This window comes from Hyla sarda, chromosome 3, assembly GCF_029499605.1.
Source record: "Hyla sarda isolate aHylSar1 chromosome 3, aHylSar1.hap1, whole genome shotgun sequence".
In the NCBI taxonomy this organism is placed as follows: domain Eukaryota; kingdom Metazoa; phylum Chordata; class Amphibia; order Anura; family Hylidae; genus Hyla; species Hyla sarda.
In genome coordinates this window covers 87,507,984-87,530,850 of record NC_079191.1, presented here as the reverse complement: position 1 = coordinate 87,530,850, position 22,867 = coordinate 87,507,984, and the positions used below count along the sequence as shown (strand labels likewise).

The window sequence follows — 22,867 nt, the reverse complement described above, 5'->3', positions numbered from 1 at the left end:
CCTGAATTATGCTTGTGAAGCCCTACTGCAATGTGTGGCCAGCATTACAAGTGTTTATAACATGACAGCAAAAACCTGAGTATGTCATTTATTACACTTTTGTCTCATTTTTTTGGGGGCTCAACCAAATAAAAAACATATGGGTGCACACTACTCCTGAAGAAGTTGTATTAGGAAAACGGAACACATGGAGGTTTCAGCTGGACGATCACAGAAACATAGATCAACTACCAGTGCACTTTTTGAACTGCCCCTACTGGTCTGATGTCTACTATTTTGTGACCCCTGCAATTGTGAGGTTGTATATCATTAGAATGAATCTGTAGTTATTTAACTGTGAGTGGGTTCTACTAGGCAGGAGTCGGGTTTACATAGGACTGAATACTAAACAGCCAGTTTATTGGGGATAGTGTCACATACAGTATTGGAGTTTGAGCACCCTGGGGATGGGATCCATGGCCCCCACCCCATGTGGAGGTTTTTTTTTGCCTTTTAATGGTCATCTTTTAATAGATTTTAGAGGGTTTCCATGTATTGTGTATCATGTGTAATTAATAAAGTATTGTACTTTTCATTATTTGGTGTGTGCCATTTTGGAGTGTTTTTTCTTTTCTTATTTGAATTTATTACACTTTTTGACACTCTGTACATATGTTACTGTATCTGCTGTACTTACTGTGTGGTTCAGAAGTTCACTTCTGGATGTCATTGTGCTATAGGTAGTAGTTACATAGCTGATAAGGTTAACAAATAAAATCCTGGGTCCTTGGATTAACGTCCTATCTCCAGAAACCTATTAACCACATATTTCAAAAGAAAATGATCACTAGAGAGATCTCTGTACTCATCATACGTACATTGTAACCAGATTACCTTTTTGGTCGCCTTTCCAATGCACCCACTCTAGTTTAGCCTTGTAATTCTTATATATGTGTTATCTGATGTGAGGCCAAACTATGTTCTCCTCATGAGCTTCTATTCTCTTTTCATTCATCCAATGATTTTTGCCTTGACAGCAGCTGCCTGGACTGGTCACTAAAGTACCTGTAAAAAAAATCTCTTTGGAACACCTGCTGCATTATTAAAAATGTTTAAAAATATTTACATTGCCTCATAGCTCCAAGAGGTCTCACAGTTAAGCGGCATGGAGGAACTCTTAGCTGACTCTAGGCGACAATCAGAGAAATACTTCGCGATCTGGCGCCCCTGGTTGGACTTCATTTCCTCCAGAGACTATGAACAACTTTACCTAACCAATTAGACTTCCTAAAATGCCCACAATACCCGTAGCCCTTGCCTGCCCACTCCGAAGCTCTCTCTCATTGCCTACACATTTCGAGCCCTGTACTTTCATATCCACCTGGGTGTCGTGGAGACGCTGGATCCACCGCATACACGAGGTACGTATGCCTATACTGCTTTGTCCTATACTCATGCCTCTCCTCTCTCTCTGTCCTACTCCTTCCTACTCTTCCTCTCAGCTCCCCCCCCTATCCCCCACCTTTCTTTCTTTTCTTTATCCTTCTCCCACTACTGCTCGGATTGGAGACACGCTATCCGACTCCTGTGCCCTAGCTCTATGTTCTAGTTTTTGACAGGGGAGGGCCCAGTGGCACCCGTTACTGGCCTCCACCATGTTGTGCCACTCTTTCACATAACCCTCCTTTGGCGAGGTGGCGGCCCCTAGCCACTGCCCCTGTACCCTGTTTTGACTGGTTATTGGCTCACAATGTTTTGCATGCTCTCCTGTCTGTGATTGAGCACGCTCAGTTGCTCTTGTGATTGCCTCAGATTGTTCATATGCTTACCTTATTGTATGTTTGTCTTATTTTGGAAATGAATAAAAATTTTCAAACATAAAAAAAAATACAGTATGCCTCCAGCTGTGCCTGCTACAAGCAGACACACAGCGATCTGCATCCACGTGCAGGCGCAGTGTACTCGCAGACATTGTTCCACCCAGCTCCCTGAGATAGGCCGGCAGCAGCCACGATTTGTGTGAGTACACTGCACATGCGCGTGGCGACTCGCAGAACACTGTGTCTGTTCGTAGTGGAGGGAAGCTGCTACGAGCAGGCACACTGTAGGGTCCGTCGTCAGCGGATCCACAATGTAAAATACGCTGCTGATCCATTCCATGTGACCCTATTTTAAATAATTATTCTCCTGTGGCTGAAGATGTAAAGGGGGTATTCCCATCTCATATCCTGACGGCATATTGTTAGGATATACCATCTCTTTATATTTGGTAGAGGTCTGACCTCTAAAGAAGAGACAGCACTGGTGTACCGTAGAAGTACTGTGTCAGTTCAAGTATATCTAAGTAGATCTAAAGGTGTTTTAGAGTACAATCTAGGTACTGGTAAAAATGCTACTATATGTTCCATGAGAAAACTAATTTAAGTAATGAATCACTGATTATGGTGATTATGGACTATGCTCTAGAACAGTGATCTCAAACTGTGGCCCTCCAGATGTTGCAAAACTTCAACTCCCAGCATGCCCGGACAGCCAACGGCTGTCCGGGCATGCTGGGAGTTGAAGTTTTGCAACATCTGGAGGGCTACAGTTTGAGACCACAGTTCTAAAATAAGGAAAACGACAAGTCAATATCCGTTTAGTGGATGACAGAAAACTATTTGATAAAAAAAAACAAATAAAAAGGTAACACGTCCGCCCCAGAGTACAGAACATCACGTTTTATTCAGTGTCTGAATCAGATTTGTGTCCTGCATACAGTGTAAAATCAACGCGGATACATTCTCATTAAAACAGTGGAATATTCCATCCTATGTACAAAGACTTGTTGTTCCAGTGTAAGACATGTGCAACAGAAGCAGGCAGCAGCCATGGAGCCTCCAGTGCCATATGCACGGTATGAATGCGGCTGCTGCCGGGAACGAATTCTGTACAAAATACAACATTCTATCACTTAGAAAATCGCAGCAAAGCTGCAACCTCCGAGCGTTAAATAAATAGAGGAGTCATGTGACAACCGTCAAATCATAATAAAATAGTCTTTGTCTTAAAAAAAAAAAAAAAAAGTTGGAATAAATAAATCTCTCTTTTCCATTATATTCTGCCTTATAAAAATGTAACTGGTAGTCACATTGCACATTAAACAGACATGTTTAACAACTGGCAGCAGATATGATGTCTTTTACATTGCATATTCATATCAAGTATCACTTGAACTTCTCTGTCTCCCATCTTTGCAGAGGAAGGAACCCAAGCAACTTAGGATATATATATATATTCAGTAAGTTTGGGACTGTGTCTATTGGTAAGAGTGATGAGGCAGTCCACCATTTTCTCCAGGGTGTGACACCGCAGCACCTGAAGGTTTATGGCAGCAATAGAATACAACAATAGTAAAATGTTAGCATTACCGATGGACTATACCCCTTCCGTACCATCATGGCTAGTCAATGCTTTGACAAAGCAGGTGTTTTCCTAGTTAACACTGGTTCACCAGGTCAGGTAAAGCCTGCATGAAAGAACTGACACTGGCTCCCTAATGGAAAGATCTATAGCCACAGTGCTGTCTCCAATGATACAAGCAAGGGGTATAGATTTAAATTTAAGGCAGAACAGCAACCAGACTATACCAATATGTAGTGATATTCAGCTAAAAGAATAGGCAGAAATGCCAAAAATACCAGGAAATACACCCAACAAATTGGTATAGACCACTATGGAAATGGAATAATGAATGGATAACGTTCGTGGTCACCCATTGGTGTAAGCACCTGACACTATAATTCCATATGGTTTCCCCATTGAATAAAGGTATGGCAGTGCAGAGCTCAGGAAGACGTGAAATACAAATCATTTGAGACCATCTCTAAGGGCTGAGCCACGTAGGAAGCACAGTCATATAAAAAAAAAAATATTTGAATAAAAAAATAGATTATGAAACATAGGGCTCAAGTAGGATATTAAAACTGAAAGTGTGCAAAACCATAGCCTTGCGAAGATGCAAGGAGTTTCTATGCCTCAACTCTTGTTAACCAAGCAATCGCTGTCATATCCCTTTTATGTCCATCAGAAGTGTCCGCACCATCCTCTACTGTACAATTATTGACATTAATGTACTGGGCACATAGGGTATCACATTCAGTCCTTTCTGACCAGCTGTTCTTTTGCAGTTTCCCTCAGTCAGGGTGAACTACAACAACCAGTGTTACGCATTACGGCACCATTGCACCGTGATAGCTCCTGGCCATCTATTCCATAGAACAATTGCATCTTTTCGGGACCAGGATACAAATCTGGACCAGGCCATTACAGACAAAGAACAGGCCATCGATGTGCTGCTAGGATTTGTAATCTTTACGCACAGTGTGCGCCATCCAGTTGACTTTGGTTGACCAACTTTCCTTTAGAGCCTCATCAAACTTTTGTCGGAAATGCTTAAGTGCTTCCTCCTCTGTCTTTCCCAAAGCCAAGGAGTCCTTAAGAGGGAAAATGAGAAAAGAAATTATATTTATAGATTCTCTGGGTCTACTGCAAAGAAGCTGTAGATTATGAAGCTGCCACTGAATATTCTTTGTATAGGTTCACACATAGTGGATTTGCTGCAGATTTTCTATCCAGATTTGTTGACAAAAATACTCGCAAAATAGAGTAGTTCCTGCTTAACAACATGTTTTATTTTTTTTTTTTTTACAGGTAAAACTTGTTGAACAGATGAAAAACAATTTACAATAGGTTGTGGTAAGATAGCATTCAGTTGTACTTTTTGATAAAAAGTAGAAATGTATATGAGGTGAAGAACTGCACACAAATTGTGTCTATTACCATATTTTTTGCCCTATAGGATCGCTTTCCCCGTTGCTCCAGAACGTCTCTGCTGCCGGCCGGGTATCCTCGCTCTCCGTCGCCGCCATCACGTCGTTACGCACGCCGACGCACGTACGCGACGACGTGATGACGAGGAAGGAGAGCGCCGGCCATACTGGGGATCCCTGAACGGAGAAGACACCGAGGAGGCAGGTAAGGTCCCTCCCGGTGTCCTGTAAGCACTAACCCGGCTATTCAGTCAGGCTGTTCGGGACCGCCGCAGTGAAATCGTGGCGGTCCCGAACAGCCCGACTGAACAGCCGGGTTAGTGTCACTTTACCTTCAGACGTGGCGGTCAGCTTTGATCTCCGCGTCTGAAGGGTTAATACAGGGCATCACCACGATCGGTGATGTCCTGTATTAGCTGCGGGTCCCGGCCGTTGATGGCCGCAGGGACCGCCGCGATAGGGGTGTATTCGCCGTATAAGACGCACCGACTTTTTCCCACAGTTTTGGGGAAGAAAAAGTGCGTCTTATATGGCGAAAAATACGGTATATATGCCTGGAGCTTCTGTATATCTGGTTCTTTGGAGTGCCACAGCCTATCATCATCTAGGTTGCAACATGTTTGATTCATATATTCTCCATGAAAAAAAATTCCCAGGCTCTGTTCACATTACCTTGACATACTGGATATCTTTTACAGAGCTAAGTTCTGGGAGTCCTGCTGTCAACATGAGTGCAAACAGCGTGATGATGAGGTTTCCATTCCTACGTAGGATCAAGTAGGCATCCTCACAGCACTGCCGAAACCTGCGTGCAAGTGGAAAATCAGAGAAAGCCTTGTACACTTCACAATATACTGAGAGTTAGCAGAGCAGAGGCAAGAACAGATTTGTCATCTTAGACCAATTTAAAGCACTATTGTCTTCACACTACATTTCGTTTTGTGAGACATTTCCGCTCTACAGGAAGATACATACATTCATCCAAGCTGTCTGCTGGAACATGGCTTGCAATCTGTCCTTGACAACAGCGGAGCAAGCGGTGGGGATAGAACGGCAGAAAATGTGCGCTGCATTTTATTTCACAATCAGACAGAGATTTACCTGCCAAATTTTTCTGTGTTTTCTGTCCTCCCTTGTTGAATGACGTGGATGAAGTCATATGTGAGAATAAAGGGTCCTCGTTCCCTCTTTATTTTAAACTTGGACTTAAAGTTTCCCAAAATGTGACCAAAGTCAATGTGGAAAAGCTGAAAGAACACAAGACAGAATGATTTATTAAAATGAAATAGATCTCTAGTTTTTGTCCATTATTCCATATGTTTCATGATCTTTGATAACACAGTACTGGGGGGGGGGGGGGTCTTGCCCTCTACAGACCACAGGGAATGCACCAAGCTTTTTATTGGGACATAAAAAGAGCTTTCTGCATAGCGTAAATTAATTGGTCTTTACAAAGCATAAGATAAATACATTTGTAGAAATTCCACATTATGTCAGCTCCTAGAAAACATCAGTGTTGATTTTTCACATTTTTCTCAATGTCCATATTGTAGTGCCTGAAAATGAACTTGGAACCTGAGTGAATCACATGAAAAAAGGGTTGCTGGTTTTTATGGCATTTTTATTCATGAAAAAACCCCATCAATACCAGTATTAACCCCTTAAGGAAAAAGCCAATAATTTATTAGCATTTTCATATTTTCCTCTTCGCCTTTTATAATCCATAACTTTTTTACTTTTCCATCCACAGGTCCATTTGAGGGCTTATTTTTTGCTTGTTTTGTAATAACACCTTTTTTTCTACCATAAAATGTCTACCTTGAGGGGGGAAATTGAAAAGAAAACCACCATTTTGCAACTGCTGGAGAGTTTCGTTTTTACGCAGTGCACTTTACGGTAAAAGTCAAATGTATTTTTATTGTGTGGGTCAATACGATAAAAAAAATACCTATCTTTTCATGCTTTACTATTATTGTATTACTTTAAATCTAATAAATAAAAAAATTAACTTTTTAAATAAAATTAGTGTGTTTTAAATCGCCCTTTATTTCATTTTTCTGGGACGTGATATGACCAAAAAGCAGCAATTTGGGATTTTTTTTTTTTTTTTACATTTACGCCATTCACGTACGGGATCATAACCATTACATTTTGACAATACATTTTTGGGGGTAAAATGGGAAGAAGGAGCCATTTTTATTGGGGAAGGTGCTTTTTCACCTTTTTTTTACATTTTTTTTTAACACTTTTTATGTCACCATAGGAGACTATTTTTAGCAATCATTAGACTGTTAATACTGTTCAGTGCTATGTGTAGGACATAGCACTGATCAGTATTATCAGCAATCTTCTCTGGTCTGCTCGATCTCAGACCAGAGAAGAAGACCCCGGGATGACGGCCGGAGCAGAAAAGGGGACCTCCGTCTGCCATCTTAGATGAATGAATCCTTCGGCAGTGCCACAGGCAATGCAATCATCCATTAGAACACCCGCACTACCGCAGATGCTGTGAACTGTATTAATCACTGCATCTGAGGGGTAAATGGTCGGACATCAGTGTGATCGCTGATGCCCGCCATTACCGGCAGGTCCCTGGCTGCTGAGAGCAGCCAGGACCATCCTGGGGCGTTACGTAACATAGCATCAGGACGTACATTTACATCCAATGTTCTTAAGGGGTAAATAATAAGAAACTCAGAAATGAATTCTATTGGTATTGGTAGTGGAACAGCTGTGTCCATTGGGACTCTGGTTTTATAGATTTGGTGAGAACATTGTGATAAGACTCTGGGCTATTTGGTTCAATAGAGTTTTAGTTTGGGTTGGGAAAGCAGTTCAAGTTCTGACATATATTGTTGGATCTTGACAGTGTTGTGCCTATAATCTTGCATCATTGACAGGTGAGTGACCCATTTATTGATCCAGTGTTGAAGTTACTACACTAGGAGCACCCCTGAGTTTTTCCTTTACACATGTTCATTCAGACAGACAGGCTTCCTTAACTACATTTAGAGGCAACAAGTATGAAAGTAAAAAAAAGAATAAAAAAATAAAAATAAATAAAAATAAAAAGGATAGCCCTTTCTTTAGAAGAACACTAGGATCTAGAAGGGGTACTCCGATGGAAAACTTTTTTGTTTTGTTTTGTCAACTAGTGCCAGAAAGTAAATTTGTAAATTACTTCTATTAAAAATTCTTAGTCCTTCCAGTACTTATTAGCAGCTGTATACTACAGAGGAAATTCTATTCTTTTTGGATTTCTTTTCTGTCATGACCTCAGTGCTCTCTGCTGACACCTCTGTCCATTTTAGGAACTGTTCAGAGCAGCATATGTTTGCTATGGGGATTTTCTCCTGCTCTGGACAGTTCCTGACATGGACAGAGGTGTCAGCAGAGAGCACTGTGGTCATGACAGAAAAGAAATCCAAAAATAAAAGAATTTCCTCTGTAGTATACAGCAGCTGATAAGTACTGGAAGGATTAAGATTTTTTTAATAGAAGTCATTTATACATTTGTTTAACTTTCTGGCATCAGTTGATTTAAAAAAAAAATTCCACCGGAGTACCCCTTTAACGACGGAGGACTTAAATGTACGTCCTGGTGAGCTGCTGCTTAATGCACCAGGAAGTACAGTTACGTCCTAAGCATAACCGCGAGCATCGGAGCAATGCCCGGATAATGCGCGGCAGGTCCCGGCTGCTGATCGCAGCCAGGGACCCGCCCGTAATGGCAGACACCAGGGAATTAACTACAGAAGGTGCGGAGGCTACATACCAGTGTTTATTCTGCTACCTGTGACATCACTAATTATTATCCCTGCATTGTGACATAACTTTGCATTATCTTTAAGCTGTTTATTATCTCTGTACTGTGAAATCCCTGCAAATAATATTCCTGTTTTGTGACATCACTGCAAATATTATACCTGTATTGTGACATCATTACAATTGTTATCCCTGTCTGTGACATCACTGTTTTCATTATCCCTGCCTTATAATATTTCTGCAATTATTATCCCTGTCTGTGACATCACAGTGTTCATCATACCTGTGTTGTGACATCACTGCAATTACTATCCCTGTAATTATTATTCTTATGCTGTTCCATATCACTGTGATATTCTTGTTGTTCATCATCATAAGTGTTTCTTTGTGTTATACAAAAGAAATGCAAGACAAGGGCTCTGTGCACCGAGGACAAGCAGGGCTCTGTGCACCGAGGACAAGCAGGGCTCTGTGCACCGAGGACAAGCAGGGCTCTGTGCACCGAGGACAAGCAGGGCTCTGTGCACAGAGGACACGCAGGGCTCTGTGCACAGAGGACACGCAGGGCTCTGTGCACCGAGGACAAGCAGGGCTCTGTACACCGAGGACAAGCAGGGCTCTGTGCACAGAGGACCAGCAGAGCTCTGTACACAAAGGACCAGCAGAGCTCTGTACACAAAGGACCAACAGGGCTCTGTACACCGAGGACCAGCAGGGCTCTGTACACCGAGGACAAGCAGGGCTCTGTACACCGAGGACAAGCCGGGCTCTGTACACTGAGGACAAGCAGAACTCTGAGCACTATGGACAAGCAGGGCTCTGAGCACTAAGGACAAGAAGGGCTCTGTACACCGAGGATAAGCAGGGCTCTGTGCACCGAGGACACGCAGGGCTCTGTGCACTGAGGACAAGCAGGGCTCTGTACACCGAGGACAAGCAGGGCTCTGTGCACAGAGGACCAGCAGAGCTCTGTACACAAAGGACCAGCAGAGCTCTGTACACAAAGGACCAGCAGGGCTCTGTACACCGAGGACAAGCAGGGCTCTGTACACTGAGGACAAGCCGGGCTCTGTACACTGAGGACAAGCAGAACTCTGTACACTGAGGACAAGCAGAACTCTGAGCACTGAGGACAAGCAGGGCTCTGAGCACTAAGGACAAGCAGGGCTCTGTACACTGAGGACAAGCAGGGCTCTATGCAGTGAGGCTCTGTGACAAGCATAGCAGGTTGATTGACTGCACAGAGCCCTGCATGTTCTGCCCTCACTTCCTGTATTTGGTCTCCTCACAGAGACACACAGGCAATATGCTGCATTTTTCCGCCAAAATATACACTTATTTTAACCAATGTATATTACAAATATACATATAATGGTATTATCTACATTATATAAAAAGTTTTTGCTAACAATGGGTACACTTTCAAACAGAAAAGACTGCAATTTCTTACCTGTCCTGTTTTTTTGACCATGATGTTATCATTGTGTCTGTCCCCAATCCCAAGCACATAAGTAGCTACACAGTAGCCAGCGCAGGATAGGGTGAACTCCTCAATAGCTTGCTCGAGGTCATCTCTATATAGAAGAGCAAGAACAGTTTAATGATGTCTAAGGAGTCATTGTACAGAATACTACTAATAATAAAGGATTTGTTACAAAATTATGTGAAAGTAAAACACAGTACATCAGAAGCAATGAAAAGCATAAAAAAAGAAAATATACCCTGCATTGTACTCCTTGATCCAATTTAGCAGAGCATCTTTGTTGAAGGCAGCTGCTGCCGCCAAGTTGCTGCAGTCAAGCTGGATATCTGCAATGGTCTCTGCTGCAGACACCACTTCTATCATGCCGCATCGATCTCCTGTTGCCAGGCATCCATACGGTATTATCCTGAAACACAAAAGTCTCAATTAGACCTAAAATAATATTATCAAAAAGCTTAAAAGAGTACTTTAGCATTTACCACTTATCCCCTATTTCCCTATACACAGGATAGGATATAAGTGTCTGATGGCAGGTGGTCCGACCTCTGGGAGCCCCGCTATCTCCAGAACGGGGCCTCAATTCTCCCTGCTGCGTGAAAAGTGTGGTCGGCAATTGCACCATGCATTCTCTATAGGAGCCCACAAGGTACACAATGCAAACACTTCCTTCATAAAATAAGTTTTGTTTTCATGGCAAATATTGTCCATGTTGTGAATACATGAAAAATCTAACACAATATGACATTTTATGTGACACCAGCAGGGGGCACTGTCTCACTTTTTTTCCCAACAGCGGACACTCACAGGGAATAAAAAAGTGTCCGCTATTGAGAGTTGTCCCCTAGTGGGGAAAAAAAAAACCTCAAAAATCTTTTTATAAATGACCAAATGCTGTACTCACTCCAGAGTGTAATCTATATATATATATATATATATATATATATATATATATATATAACTCAACGTGTGTGTGTGTGTGTGTATGTATGTATGTATATATGTATGTATGTATGTATGTATGTGTGTATGTTCCACAAAAACTTCCAAACGGCTAAAGATATTAACATGAAACTTGGCACACATGTTACTTATATGTCTACACATAACCCTTACTCACCCCCATTTGCCAGGGGCGGGGTTTATGTTTAAAGTCCCATACAAGTCAATGGTAAATATATGTTACTACATAACTTCCAAATGGCTGGAGATATTTCAATAATACTTGCTCACATGTTACTTATATATCCACTTAAAATATAGGATAGTTCATTTAAACCTTAACTACCCCCATTTGTGAGGGTCGGAGTTTTTGTTAAACGTCCCACGCAAATCAATGGGAAATGTATGTTCTCACATAACTTCCGTATGGCTGGAGATATTTCAATACCTGGTACACATACAGGTCGGGATATGAGGACGGGATGGGAGGTCGAGATAGGAGGACGGGATGGTCGGGATAGGAGGTCGAGATAGGAGGACGAGATAGGCGGACGGGATAGGAGGTCGGGATAGCAGGATGGGTTAGGAGGTCGGGATAGGAGGACGGGATAGGAGGTCGGGATAGGAGGTCGGGATAGGAGGTCGGGATAGGAGGTCGAGATAGGAGGTCGAGATAGGAGGTCGAGATAGGAGGTCGAGATAGGAGGTCGAGATAGGAGGTCGAGATAGGAGGTCGAGATAGGAGGTCGAGATAGGAGGTCGAGATAGGAGGTCGAGATAGGAGGTCGAGATAGGAGGTCGGGATAGGAGGTCGGGATAGGAGGTCGGGATAGGAGGTCGGGATAGGAGGTCGGGATAGGAGGTCGGGTGAGGAGGTCGGGTGAGGAGGTCGGGATAAGGGGACTGGATAAGAGGACTGGATAAGAGGACTGGATAAGAGGACGGGATAAGAGGACGGGATAGGGGGTCGGGATAGAAGGTCGGGATAGGAGGTCGGGATAGGAGGCCGGGATAAGGGGACTGGATAAGAGGACTGGATAAGAGGACTGGATAAGAGGACTGGATAGGAGGACGGGATAGGAGGACGGGATAGGAGGTCGGGATAGGAGGTCGGGATAGGAGGTCGGGATAGGAGGTCGGGATAGGAGGTCGGGATAGGAGGTCGGGATAGGAGGTCGGGATAGGAGGTCGGGATAGGAGGTCGGGATAGGAGGTCGGGATAGGAGGTCGGGATAGGAGGTCGGGATAGGAGGTCGGGATAGGAGGTCGGGATAGGAGGACGGGATAGGAGGACGGGATAGGAGGACGGGGTAGGAGGATGGGAAATGGGGTTGGGATATGACAACAATATATGAGGATGGGATATCAAGTCAAAAGCTTCCTCCTTTGTTGAACCGGGCAACGCTGGGTATTCAGCTAGTTACCTATAAAACATGATTAAAAGCAATATTGCAGTAGAAACTCCCAGTGCAGTTAAATCACCCCTTATCCCTCCCCAGTATCATTTATTCCCCCCCTTATACCCTGTTCCTCCTTATTCCCCGTGCCTAGTGCCAAATTATCCCACCCCCTTACCCCGTGCCACATAGTTTCCCTTGATCCCCCCTGTGCCATTTAATTCCCCCTTTATTACCCTCTGTTTAAATGTATCACCCCTCTCTTTATGAAATGGCACGGAGGGATAAAGGGGGAATGAATTGGAACAGGGGGTGGTAAGGAGGGGGTGATTAATTTGCACAAAGGGTGATAAAGGGGGAATGAAATAGCACAGGGGGGGGATCAAGAGGAAATGCTGTGGCACAGGGGGTAATAAAGGGGGGATGATTTGGCACAGGGGGATCAGGAAAGGAGGGGGGGGGTGAATGATGTGGCCGACGGACGTACAGAAGCAGGAGACCACTGTTTAAATGGGCACTCTCATTAAAACAAATTTTTGCTATAGCACTCCTTATGGTTAAAAAAAAAAAATCTTTCTTATGTACTTTAAAAAAAAAAAATCAGTTTTCTATGTTCGATTTGTGTTTAAAAAAGCTGCCATTAGGTGTCTCCCTACTTGTCCAAAGCACATTTCCCCCCCATCTTTTGCAGATATTTCAGACTTCTGCTGGCCTGGCAGAAGTCCAAAATGAGGAAATGCTGAGGGGGGGGTGTGCAGCCTCATCCAATCATAGCTCATCACACACTGAACTGCTCTGCGCTGTGTGTAGCAGAATGGGGGAGGAAGTTCTCCCCTATATGGCTTCAGATGATGTCACACCTGCTGGGTAACGCCCCTTCCCAGTCTGTGAATCTGACTGACAGCAGAAAATACAGAGCAATATCAAGGTAGAAAACTAAACAATAATAAAAATAAAGGCAGAGAGTGACTTATCATGATGGGGGCACTAAACTGGGAGGATTATCAAATTTAACAAGATTATGAGAGGTACTCTTTAAAGAACTGTTTTCTGCATCTGTGCTGGGGCTGCTGCAGCGGAGGCCTGGAAGCCTTGGCCCCTTACTGGGGTATTGGCTGTACCCCCTGACAGCGGCCCTGTGTACAAATTAGGGCCAGCAGATAAGCCTGGTTGTCCCCTAATGGGAGTGTTTTGCTCCCTATTGTCCTTTATTGGGTGTGTCCGCAACCGCTATTAGGAGTGGGACACTCAGAGGGTGCAAATACATTAAGGCTTAGGAGACTCTGCTGGGGAATTAAAAACTGTCCACTATTGGGAGTTTTACTGTATTATATTAAATGTAACTGATGGTCTTAAAATGACTGACTGGGTCTACAGGATCTCTCAGTGGTGGTAGCAGAAATTGTGAGGCAGCACAGGTTACATTCTACACACCATAACCAATCTATCTTCTGTATTAGGAATGTCTGAGAGGGATGCTGAAAGTTTGAAAGTTGTTTTAGATCTAGAGATGAAACTGTAATAATATGTATATAGTTGTATATTGGTGACAATATGGCTGTTTAGGTTAGGCTGAAAGAAAGTTCAAAAGTAGAGAATCTGCCTTTTTTTTTGGAAATAATGTTATGAGCACAGGGGTGTCAGTGCTGTGAGCATTATACAGTGCTCTGCGGAGGTGACAACTTGGTGCCAAGTGTTGCCAGGGTCATTGGGTCACTTGGCCTTATTCCACAGTCATTTGTCACACCCATACTATGAAGGCTGTGGGCGTACAGCCAGTTACTTCCCTTCCAGAGGCCAAGCGCTGACAGCCGAGCTCCCAAGAGAAGCAGCAGGAGGGGAGTATAAAAACATCCTTGTCAAGAGCGGCTCTGACAGGAGTCAGCGGGAGGACAAGTCATACATGTGGGGGTGAGACAACTCAATTGAGCGAAGACACTTCACACCTGTCAGGTTACTATAGATTAGGAAACTGCTCTATGTGCATGGACAGCAAATATGATATCTTTATAGAAGCTTCCTATGTGTTTGGACCTCACTGTCAGGCTGCAGTGAATACTATTGATGCACATGACTCTCAATGAGATTGTAAGACCTCAAGAGGAATGATCTGCTAACTAAACTGCGCTCCAACCACAAAAGAAAAAAAATGATGCTGCCCTTTCTCATATGGAAAAAAAAAAGATGACATACAGGATGTATTAACCCAAGACAGCAATGGGTTGTGTTGGGATATCGTAATGTACCAGTGATGATAATAATCATTATTATTATTAATGTTATAGCGACCTTGGTTTCAGTAAGTTTGTGTAATGTATTAGGATAACTTATCTCAACTTCAGGGGTACAGTACAATATCTTAATGCACCAAAGATCAAGATGACGTTGGCTACTTCTGCTTGTGTGTTACAAATACAATAATGGCTCCTAAAGGAAGTCGCTTACCGGAGATCCAGCCCAGACTCTTTCCACAGCATGTCCATCAGACGGAGTAATTGAAGAGTCAGCATATCCTGACGCAGATCTGTATATAGAGACACATGTAAAGTGGATTTCTTTGCCACACACAAGATGGGGTAACTAGTCACTAAGAGAACTGGCAAAACAACTAGATAACAAACTACAACTTAACCCTAACTTTCTACTAGAATGAAAGAAAAATAAAGCAATTGCCACTGCTCCCCCCCTTCCATTTTTCATGGGAGAAATATGAAATTCCCTCATAGTACAAGAACTTACAAGACTCTTTATAAAGGTAACCAAAAAAAAATGTAGTCTGATACCACCTCATCTTTTTGCCAACCTACAGTCTATTGTAAAGCTGGCCATACAAATTATATAGTTGTTGCCTGAACACTATGATTGCCTAATTTTACATACATATGTACTCTCCGCTTGGCACATCATGCATGTGTTTTCAGAGAAAGGGGGAGGACAGCTGCTGCCAGACCTTCTCTGAAAACAAAAGGATCATACACTTGAAATCCATGCCCAACCCTTTTCTCCCCCCCAATATTTGGCATCACTGGAGAGTCAGGAGGCTCCCCCCCCCCCCCCCCCCATTTACTTTAGATCTGTGTTCACCAAACTGTGGAACTCCAGATGTTGCAAAACTACAACTACAAGCATTCACAAACAACCGGTGGTGGTCCGGACATGACGGGAGTAGATTTAAAACATCTGGAGGTCCACAGTTTGAGGACCCCTGCATTAGATGGTCATCAGGATCCACTGACATTGGTGGGATAAGCCGAAATGTATCTAATGTGTATGGCCAGATTTACTAAACCTACAAACACACACACACAAAATCTTCGCTCACCATCTCCATTTTTGAAGATGATCCCTGTATAGTCTCCTCCAAAGCCTTTATTGTTGTATACAATCCAGAGAGGTTTCATCTTGGAGTCCATGTACTTGCACTTGTCTATCCTGTTAATATTAGATGGAAAAAAGAAGATGTGGGCAGAGATAATCTTTTAATGTTAACCTCTGCCATTGTTGTCCCCACCACCTCAAGTGGAAAACTGTACAAAACTACAACGTTCTTAATTTCTTCCATTTCTTACACGTAGGTATGCCAACAGTAATGTATGTGGAAGTTAGTCTCCAGCACTGCTGAAGCAGTCTACTTCTGTAAACCAGCTATTCTACAAGAAAGTGGGCACTCACACAAGTTCAGAGAGGGTGACGCTGGGATTGAGGGGTGACTGGATATTACTGAGGGCTTCCCTGTAGGCATTTTGCTTCAGACAGGCCAGCATGGTTTCCTTGTTCTTCACCCTGCTTTGCTTTATTGCATTCAGTTTGATCAGGCCATTTAATGTACGCATCTTGTTTAGAGCCTCCACCTAAGAACAACATATGCCATCACAAGTTATTGAAGATGCAATTCAGCCCATTGCTTACATTAAAGAGGTGGTTCACTGAAATGTTTAATTTAACCAATGAACCCCGGCTGCATAATACAACAAAAAAAGCTTCTACTCTCCTCCCTCACACCCTCCGGTATTGGCACGGCACTTCACAGAGCTACAGACGCCACCTCCATCGCCATTGGCCACAGCAATGTCCAGGCCCAGTCAGTGATTTGCTGAGTGAAGTGACATGAGATCCGTAAAGTGCACTGGGCACCGATACCAGAGGCTGTGGGGAAGGAGAGTAGAAGCTTTATTTTGTTTTATTATACAACCTGGGCACATTGGTTAAACTAAAATTTTCAGTGGACAACCCCTTTAAGAAGAGATCTAGTAAAATGTGTCCCGAAGGCAGAGGGTTTTAACATAAGACGCAATTTATATATTGATAAAAATAGATAATTTTATCTGCAGAGCTCAGAGGAAATAATGCTGAATTTTGGAACAAGTTACAGAGTGTGGTAGTAATAGATTGAGCGGCATAGATGGAGATCACATGTCATGCACTTTGTGGTGGTTACCTGTTTGGACAGCACCTTCATGTGAGCCACACTGCCTCGACAATAAGCTTCCAACAGCAACCCAAACTGCACAGACACCGCAGGGATGTGCATCTCAGCCCTACAGACAGGAACATTAGCAAAGAACGAAGAGCAAGTATGAGATCCAATATCCTTCTATCACAAGAAGATCATGTTCATAGAGTATTATACCAGAAATCAGTGTTCTCCATTTCTGTCCACACAGGTTGTATATACAGCTCTATTTCACTCTATTTCATTCCTTTTCCCACGTGCTAAAAAGCTTATATGACTTGCCAAGTCAAGTACAAAGAAACATTTCTTGAATTCCAGTGATTATGTGGGCTTCACCGTAATTCATAGGGGTCTATCCATCAAAGACAGAGGAATCAAGTAGGGGCTACGTGGCGATGGGCACACTCTGGTTACATGAGGGCCGCTTTAATAATCTGCAGAATTTATCTCTCATTAAATTTGGATAATCATTGCAAAACGTACATTTCAGACCTTGTGAAAAGAAATCCTTAAAGGGGTATTCCAGGCCAAAACTTTTTTTTATATATCAACTGGCTCCGGAAAGTTAAACAGATTTGTAAATTACTTCTATTAAAAAATCTTAATCCTTCCAATAGTTATGAGCTTCTGAAGTTGAGTTGTTGTTTTCTGTCTAACTGCTCTCTGATGACTCACGTCCCGGGAGCTGTGCAGCTCCTATGGGGATATTCTACCATCATGCACAGCTCCCGGGACGTGACATCCTCATTGAGCATTTAGACAGAAAACTTCAGAAGCTAATAACTATTGGAAGGATTAAGATTTTTTAATAGAAGTAATTTACAAATCTGTTTAACTTTCCGGAGCCAGGTGATATATATAAAAAAAGGTTTTGCCTGGAATACCCCTTTTAAAGGGAACATGTTTGTCAACGTTGCAGTTTATGTAATAAGGGATGTCCTGTCCATTCAGTAAAGGGAAAGAAGTGATTCAAGACTGACCTAAGGGTTCAATCCTAAATGTATGGTCAGTTTTCTGGTCCCGTATATACTCAAGTATAAGCCGACCCGAATATAAGCCTAGGCCCCTAATTTCACCCCAAAAACCCATAAAAAAATTGTTGACTCGACTATAAGCCTAGGGTGGGAAATACATCATCCCCCCCATGTCATCATCCAGACCCTGGTCATCATTACCCCCCCCCCCCCCCTTCATCACCGCCTGTCAATCCCTTCATCAGTGGTTTTCAACCTGCGGACATGCAGCTGTTGCAAAACTACAACCACCAGCATGCCCGGACAGCTATCGGCTGTCTGGGCATGCTGGGAGTTGTAGTTTTGAAAACTCTGGAGGTCTGCAGGTTGAAGACCACTGCGGCCTTCGTCATCACCCCCCCCCCCCTTCATCATCACTGCCTGTCAATCCCTCATCAGTGGTCTTCAACCTGCGGACCTCCAGAAGTTGCAAAACTACAACTCCCAGCATGCCCGGACAGCATGCCCATCGGCTGTCCGGGCATGCTGGGAGTTGTAGTTTTGAAACCTCTGGAGGTCCGCAGGTTGAAGACCACTCAGAAGGGACTGACAGGCGGAGAGTTCACTCGAGTATAAGCCGAGGGGGCGTTTTCAGCACGAAAAAATCGTGCTGAAAAACTCGGCTTATACTCGAGTATAAGTGACTTATTGAAGACTCAGATGTATGGGTCTAAGCTGCTATTTTCACCTTTGTATAGTTGAGGGTTGCTTGGTACTGAAAACTATTTTTCCAATAGTGTTAATAGAAATAGGATACCTTATCAAATATCACCTCTTTCTGGAGGAGCAAACATGTCTATGTATTACAAAGAATTTAACCCCTTAAGGACTCAGACCCTTTTGGCCTTAAAGGGGTACTCCGGTGAAAACCTTTTTTCTTTTAAATCAACTGGTGGCAGAAAGTTAAACATATTTGTAAATTACTTCTATTAAAAAAATCTTAATCCTTCCAGTACTTATTAGCTGCTGAATGCTACAGAGGAAATTCCTTTCTTTTTGGAACACTGATGACATCACGAGCACAGTGCTCTCTGCTGACATCTCTGTCCATTTTAGCAACCTGCATAGCAGATGTATGCTAAGGGCAGCATGGTGGCTCAGTGGTTAGCACTGCTGCCTTGCAGTGCTGGGGACTTGGGTTCAAATCCCACTAAGGACAACAATAAATAAATCGCTACTATTATTATAATAACGTCAGCAGAGAGAACTGTGGTCGTGATGTCATCAGAGAGCATTCCAAAAAGAAAAGAATTTCCTCTGTAGTATTCAGCAGCTAATAAGTACAGGAAGGATTAAGATTTTTTAATAGAAGTAATTTACAAATATGTTTAACTTTCTGCCACCGGTTGATTTAAAAGAAAAAAGGTTTTCACCGGAGTACCCCTTTAAGGACTCAGCAAATTTTACTTTTACATTTTAGTATTTTCGTCCTCGCCTTCTAAAAATCTTAACTCTTTTATATTTTCATCTACAGGCGAGTATGAAGGCTTGTTTTTTGCGCAACCAGTTGTCCTTTGTAATGACATCACTCATTTTACCATAAAATGTATGGCACAACCAAAAAAATACTATTTGTGTGGGGAAATCGAAAAGAAAACAGCAATTTTGCGAATTTTGGAAGGTTTCGTTTTCACCCTGTATAATTTACGGTACAAATGACATTTGTTCTTTATTTTTTGGGTCAATACGATTAAAATCATACCATTATTACATACTTATCTATTAATGTACCGCTTTAAAAAAATCGCAAACTTTTTAACCAAACTAGTACGTTAAAAATCCCTCTATTTTGCTGACCTATAACTTTTTCATTTTTCCATATAAGCGGCAGTATGAGGGCTCATTTTTTGTGCCGTGATCTGTACTTTTTATTTATACCACATTTGCATATATAAAAAACTTTCAATATATTTTTTTTATAAATTTTTTGGGGAATAAAATGTTACAAAAAAACAGCAATTTTGGACTTTTTTTTATGTTCACCGTATGTGATCATTAACTTTATATTTTAATAGTTTGGATATTTACGCATGCGGTGATACCAAATATGTTTATACATTTTTTTAAATAATTATTTTTTTTAATCTAATTAGCCTCTGAGCCCTTGACAAAGCCGTTTCAAATCGGCGAAACGTTGGAGGGGGGGGCTACAGTGCGTCTTTTAATTAGCAGTGTGTACTCTAACATCAATAAAGATAATAACTGCAGGGCAGTAAACCATAATATGGTCTCCTTCCACGATCACTATGCATACAGAGCAACTGCATAGTGAACCCGGCAATCAATGGAAGTGAGACCTGCATTTCTAACCAGAGCAGTAGTACACAGGCACAACATTAGAGTCACACTGTGTTTTTAATGGTTTGTGTTTTTTGGGCGATATACTCTACGGAGTTTAATAAACTTTAACTTTTAAAAGTATATTAGTGGGGGATGTTTAGATTAGAGTTATCCCTGAGGGGTTCCCTCAGGTTTGTGTTACTATGCATAAGGCAGAGCACTGATCAGTATTATCGGTCATCGTCTGCTCTGGTCTGCTCGATCTCCGACCAGAGCAGAAGACCCCTAAAGACGGCCGGAGGCAGGTGAGGGGACCTCCGGCCGCCATGCTGGATGATCGGATCCCCGCGGCAGCGCTGCGGGTGATCCGATCATACATTTTAGTGACTGCACTGCCGCAGATGCCATGATCTGTATTTATCATGGCATCTGAGGGGTTGATGGCACACATCAGCATGATCGCTGATGTGTGCCATTACCGGCAGGTTCCTGACTGAGCATCGGTCTGACGGTAGCAGTCATGTACAGGACGTAAATGGACGTCCCGGTGCATTAGGTACCACTGCACCAGGATGTACAGTTACATCCTGCGTCGTTAAGGCAGTGAATATAGATTATTAAAACACCCCCACCACTTGCTAACAGGAAGTAGCAGCAGGGCTCAGTTAAGCACTGTGCTAGTTCATGTATGTTCAACACCACTCAGTTCTGCCCAGGGAGCAATACAAGCGGTGTATGGATTCTATTGACTTCTGTAAATCCATACACTGCTCTGAGCAGAACCGAGCGGTGAAGAGCAAGACATGAACAGGCAAAATGCTTAACTGAGCACTGTTACCCCCTTGTTTCAGCACTTCTGATATGTGGCATTTACAGGTCTGACATTTTTTAAACCTTTAGTAACCCTTTAAGATATAAATTAACCTGAGATGCCAGAAGAGGAACTGTCCAATTCTGCGATTCGCCAGGGCCCGCTCAAGCAGGAAACGTGAGAGTGCGCAATCCAGAAATGGTTCATACTTAAGAACTTGGACCAGTTGTAGCAAGTACTGGGATAACTCTTCATCACTGATAAGACACAGAAGGAAGTGTAAGAAAGTGACAAAACATCAGTACAAAACATTAGGTATCAATTGCTTCACATAATATTTAGGGTTCAATCTTACTGGGGCATTCTTTTCTGCTCAAAACCTTGTTTTTTTGTGAATGCTGCTAATTTTTTAGTCTATTGTTAAGAAGCGGACAAAGGGCGACTTATTTCCCGGTGTAGTTCGCTATTAAAAGCTAGACATTTCAAAGGAGGGGGCACCTATAAATTCAAATGGGGAAAAATGTGGGAAAATCTTCAATCACTGCTCAGACTTTTGCTAACTTAAAGGGGTACTCCGCCCCTAGCCATCTTATCCCCCATCCAAAGGATAGGGGATAAGATATCCTCAGGAGCGGGACCCCCGGGATCTCAGCTGCAGTCCCTCGCTGTCATTACTGCACAGAGCAAACTCGTTCTGTGCGTAATAACAGGCAATACAGGGGCCGGAGCATTGTGACGTCACGGCTCCGCCCCCTTGTGATGTCATGGCTCTGCCCCCTTAATGCAAGTCTATGAGAGGGGGCGTGGCGGCCGCCACACCCCCTCCCATAGACTTGTATTGAGGGGGCGGGTAATGATTGCCCATCATTACGCACAGAGAAAGTTTGCTTTGTGCAGTAATGAAAGCGGGGTGCTGCAGTCGAGATCCCGGGGGTCGCCAGCGTCGGGACTCCTGGAATCTGACATTTTATCCCCTTTCCTTTGGATAGGGGATAAGATGTCTAGGGGCAGAGTACCCCTTTAACGAAACTGGCAGACAAGCTATCGATACAGATCTTCTAAGCAGGCAACAGATTCTTATGAAGTATTTGAGAATTGTGTAATGATAGGACTAGTCTGTTGTATTACTAATAACTAAAATTACACTAAGCAGAATCAAACTTTTTTTCATGGTCAGGAGGTGCATAATGGTTAATATCACAGAGAGGACTATGTAATGCTATCAACTGCACTTGATCCCCCAATAACACACACATATAAACGTGCACTGGTGGTAAGCATATTAGGTTACTAGACCTTATCACTATGTATGATCTGCATGAATACATATGGGTCTATAGATGGACCTACCTCATGGACTTCAGACAGTTTACAGCATATTCCCTTACATACTGGTCAGGATAGTTGAAGTCAAGCAGCTCTAGAGCATCCCTGGGGGGAAGTTTAGACCAAATTTGCAGCAATGCCTGAAGCTGTAAGAAGCAAAAGACTGATTAAAAAATGACTAGGAAAATATAACAAATCCATCCATAGTGGAAATACTAATGATACTGGATTTGCACCCATGTCCCCTGTGTGGCAGGACAACCGTGCACACCACTTAGTCACTTCTCATTGTAATATTAAAAGGGTATTCCGGGAAAAACCTTTTTTTTTTATATATATCACCTGGCTCCGGAAAGTTAAACAGATTTGTAAATTACTTCTATTAAAAAATCTTAATCCTTCCAATAGTTATTAGCTTCTGAAGTTTTCTGTCTAACTGCTCAATGATGATGTCACGTCTCGGGGGCTGTGCATGATGGGAGAATATCCCCCTAAGAACTGCACAGCTCCCGGGACGTGAGTCATCAGAAAGCAGTTAGACACAAAACAGCAACTCAACTTCAGAAGCTAATAAATATTGGAAGGATTTTAAAATTTTTTAATAGAAGTA

The 22,867-nt window shown here is 42.7% G+C and overlaps 1 protein-coding gene across 2 annotated transcripts in view; it reads right to left on the bottom strand.

Annotated features, from left to right (window-relative positions):
• Positions 1-2,684: 2,684 nt before the first annotated feature.
• Positions 2,685-22,867, bottom strand: part of PIK3CB (phosphatidylinositol-4,5-bisphosphate 3-kinase catalytic subunit beta) — a 175,305-nt gene continuing 155,122 nt past the window's right edge. For both annotated transcript variants that reach the window (XM_056564542.1, XM_056564543.1), the window contains exons 14-24: positions 22,282-22,403; positions 21,045-21,188; positions 16,813-16,912; positions 16,047-16,225; positions 15,697-15,806; positions 14,820-14,898; positions 10,277-10,444; positions 10,006-10,129; positions 5,892-6,037; positions 5,463-5,595; positions 2,685-4,454 (exon numbers count right to left, since the gene is read on the bottom strand). In XM_056564542.1, coding sequence (XP_056420517.1) covers positions 4,317-4,454; positions 5,463-5,595; positions 5,892-6,037; positions 10,006-10,129; positions 10,277-10,444; positions 14,820-14,898; positions 15,697-15,806; positions 16,047-16,225; positions 16,813-16,912; positions 21,045-21,188; positions 22,282-22,403 — 1,443 coding nt within the window. In that variant the 3' untranslated portion in view covers positions 2,685-4,316. The remainder of the gene's footprint in view (positions 4,455-5,462; positions 5,596-5,891; positions 6,038-10,005; positions 10,130-10,276; positions 10,445-14,819; positions 14,899-15,696; positions 15,807-16,046; positions 16,226-16,812; positions 16,913-21,044; positions 21,189-22,281; positions 22,404-22,867) is intronic.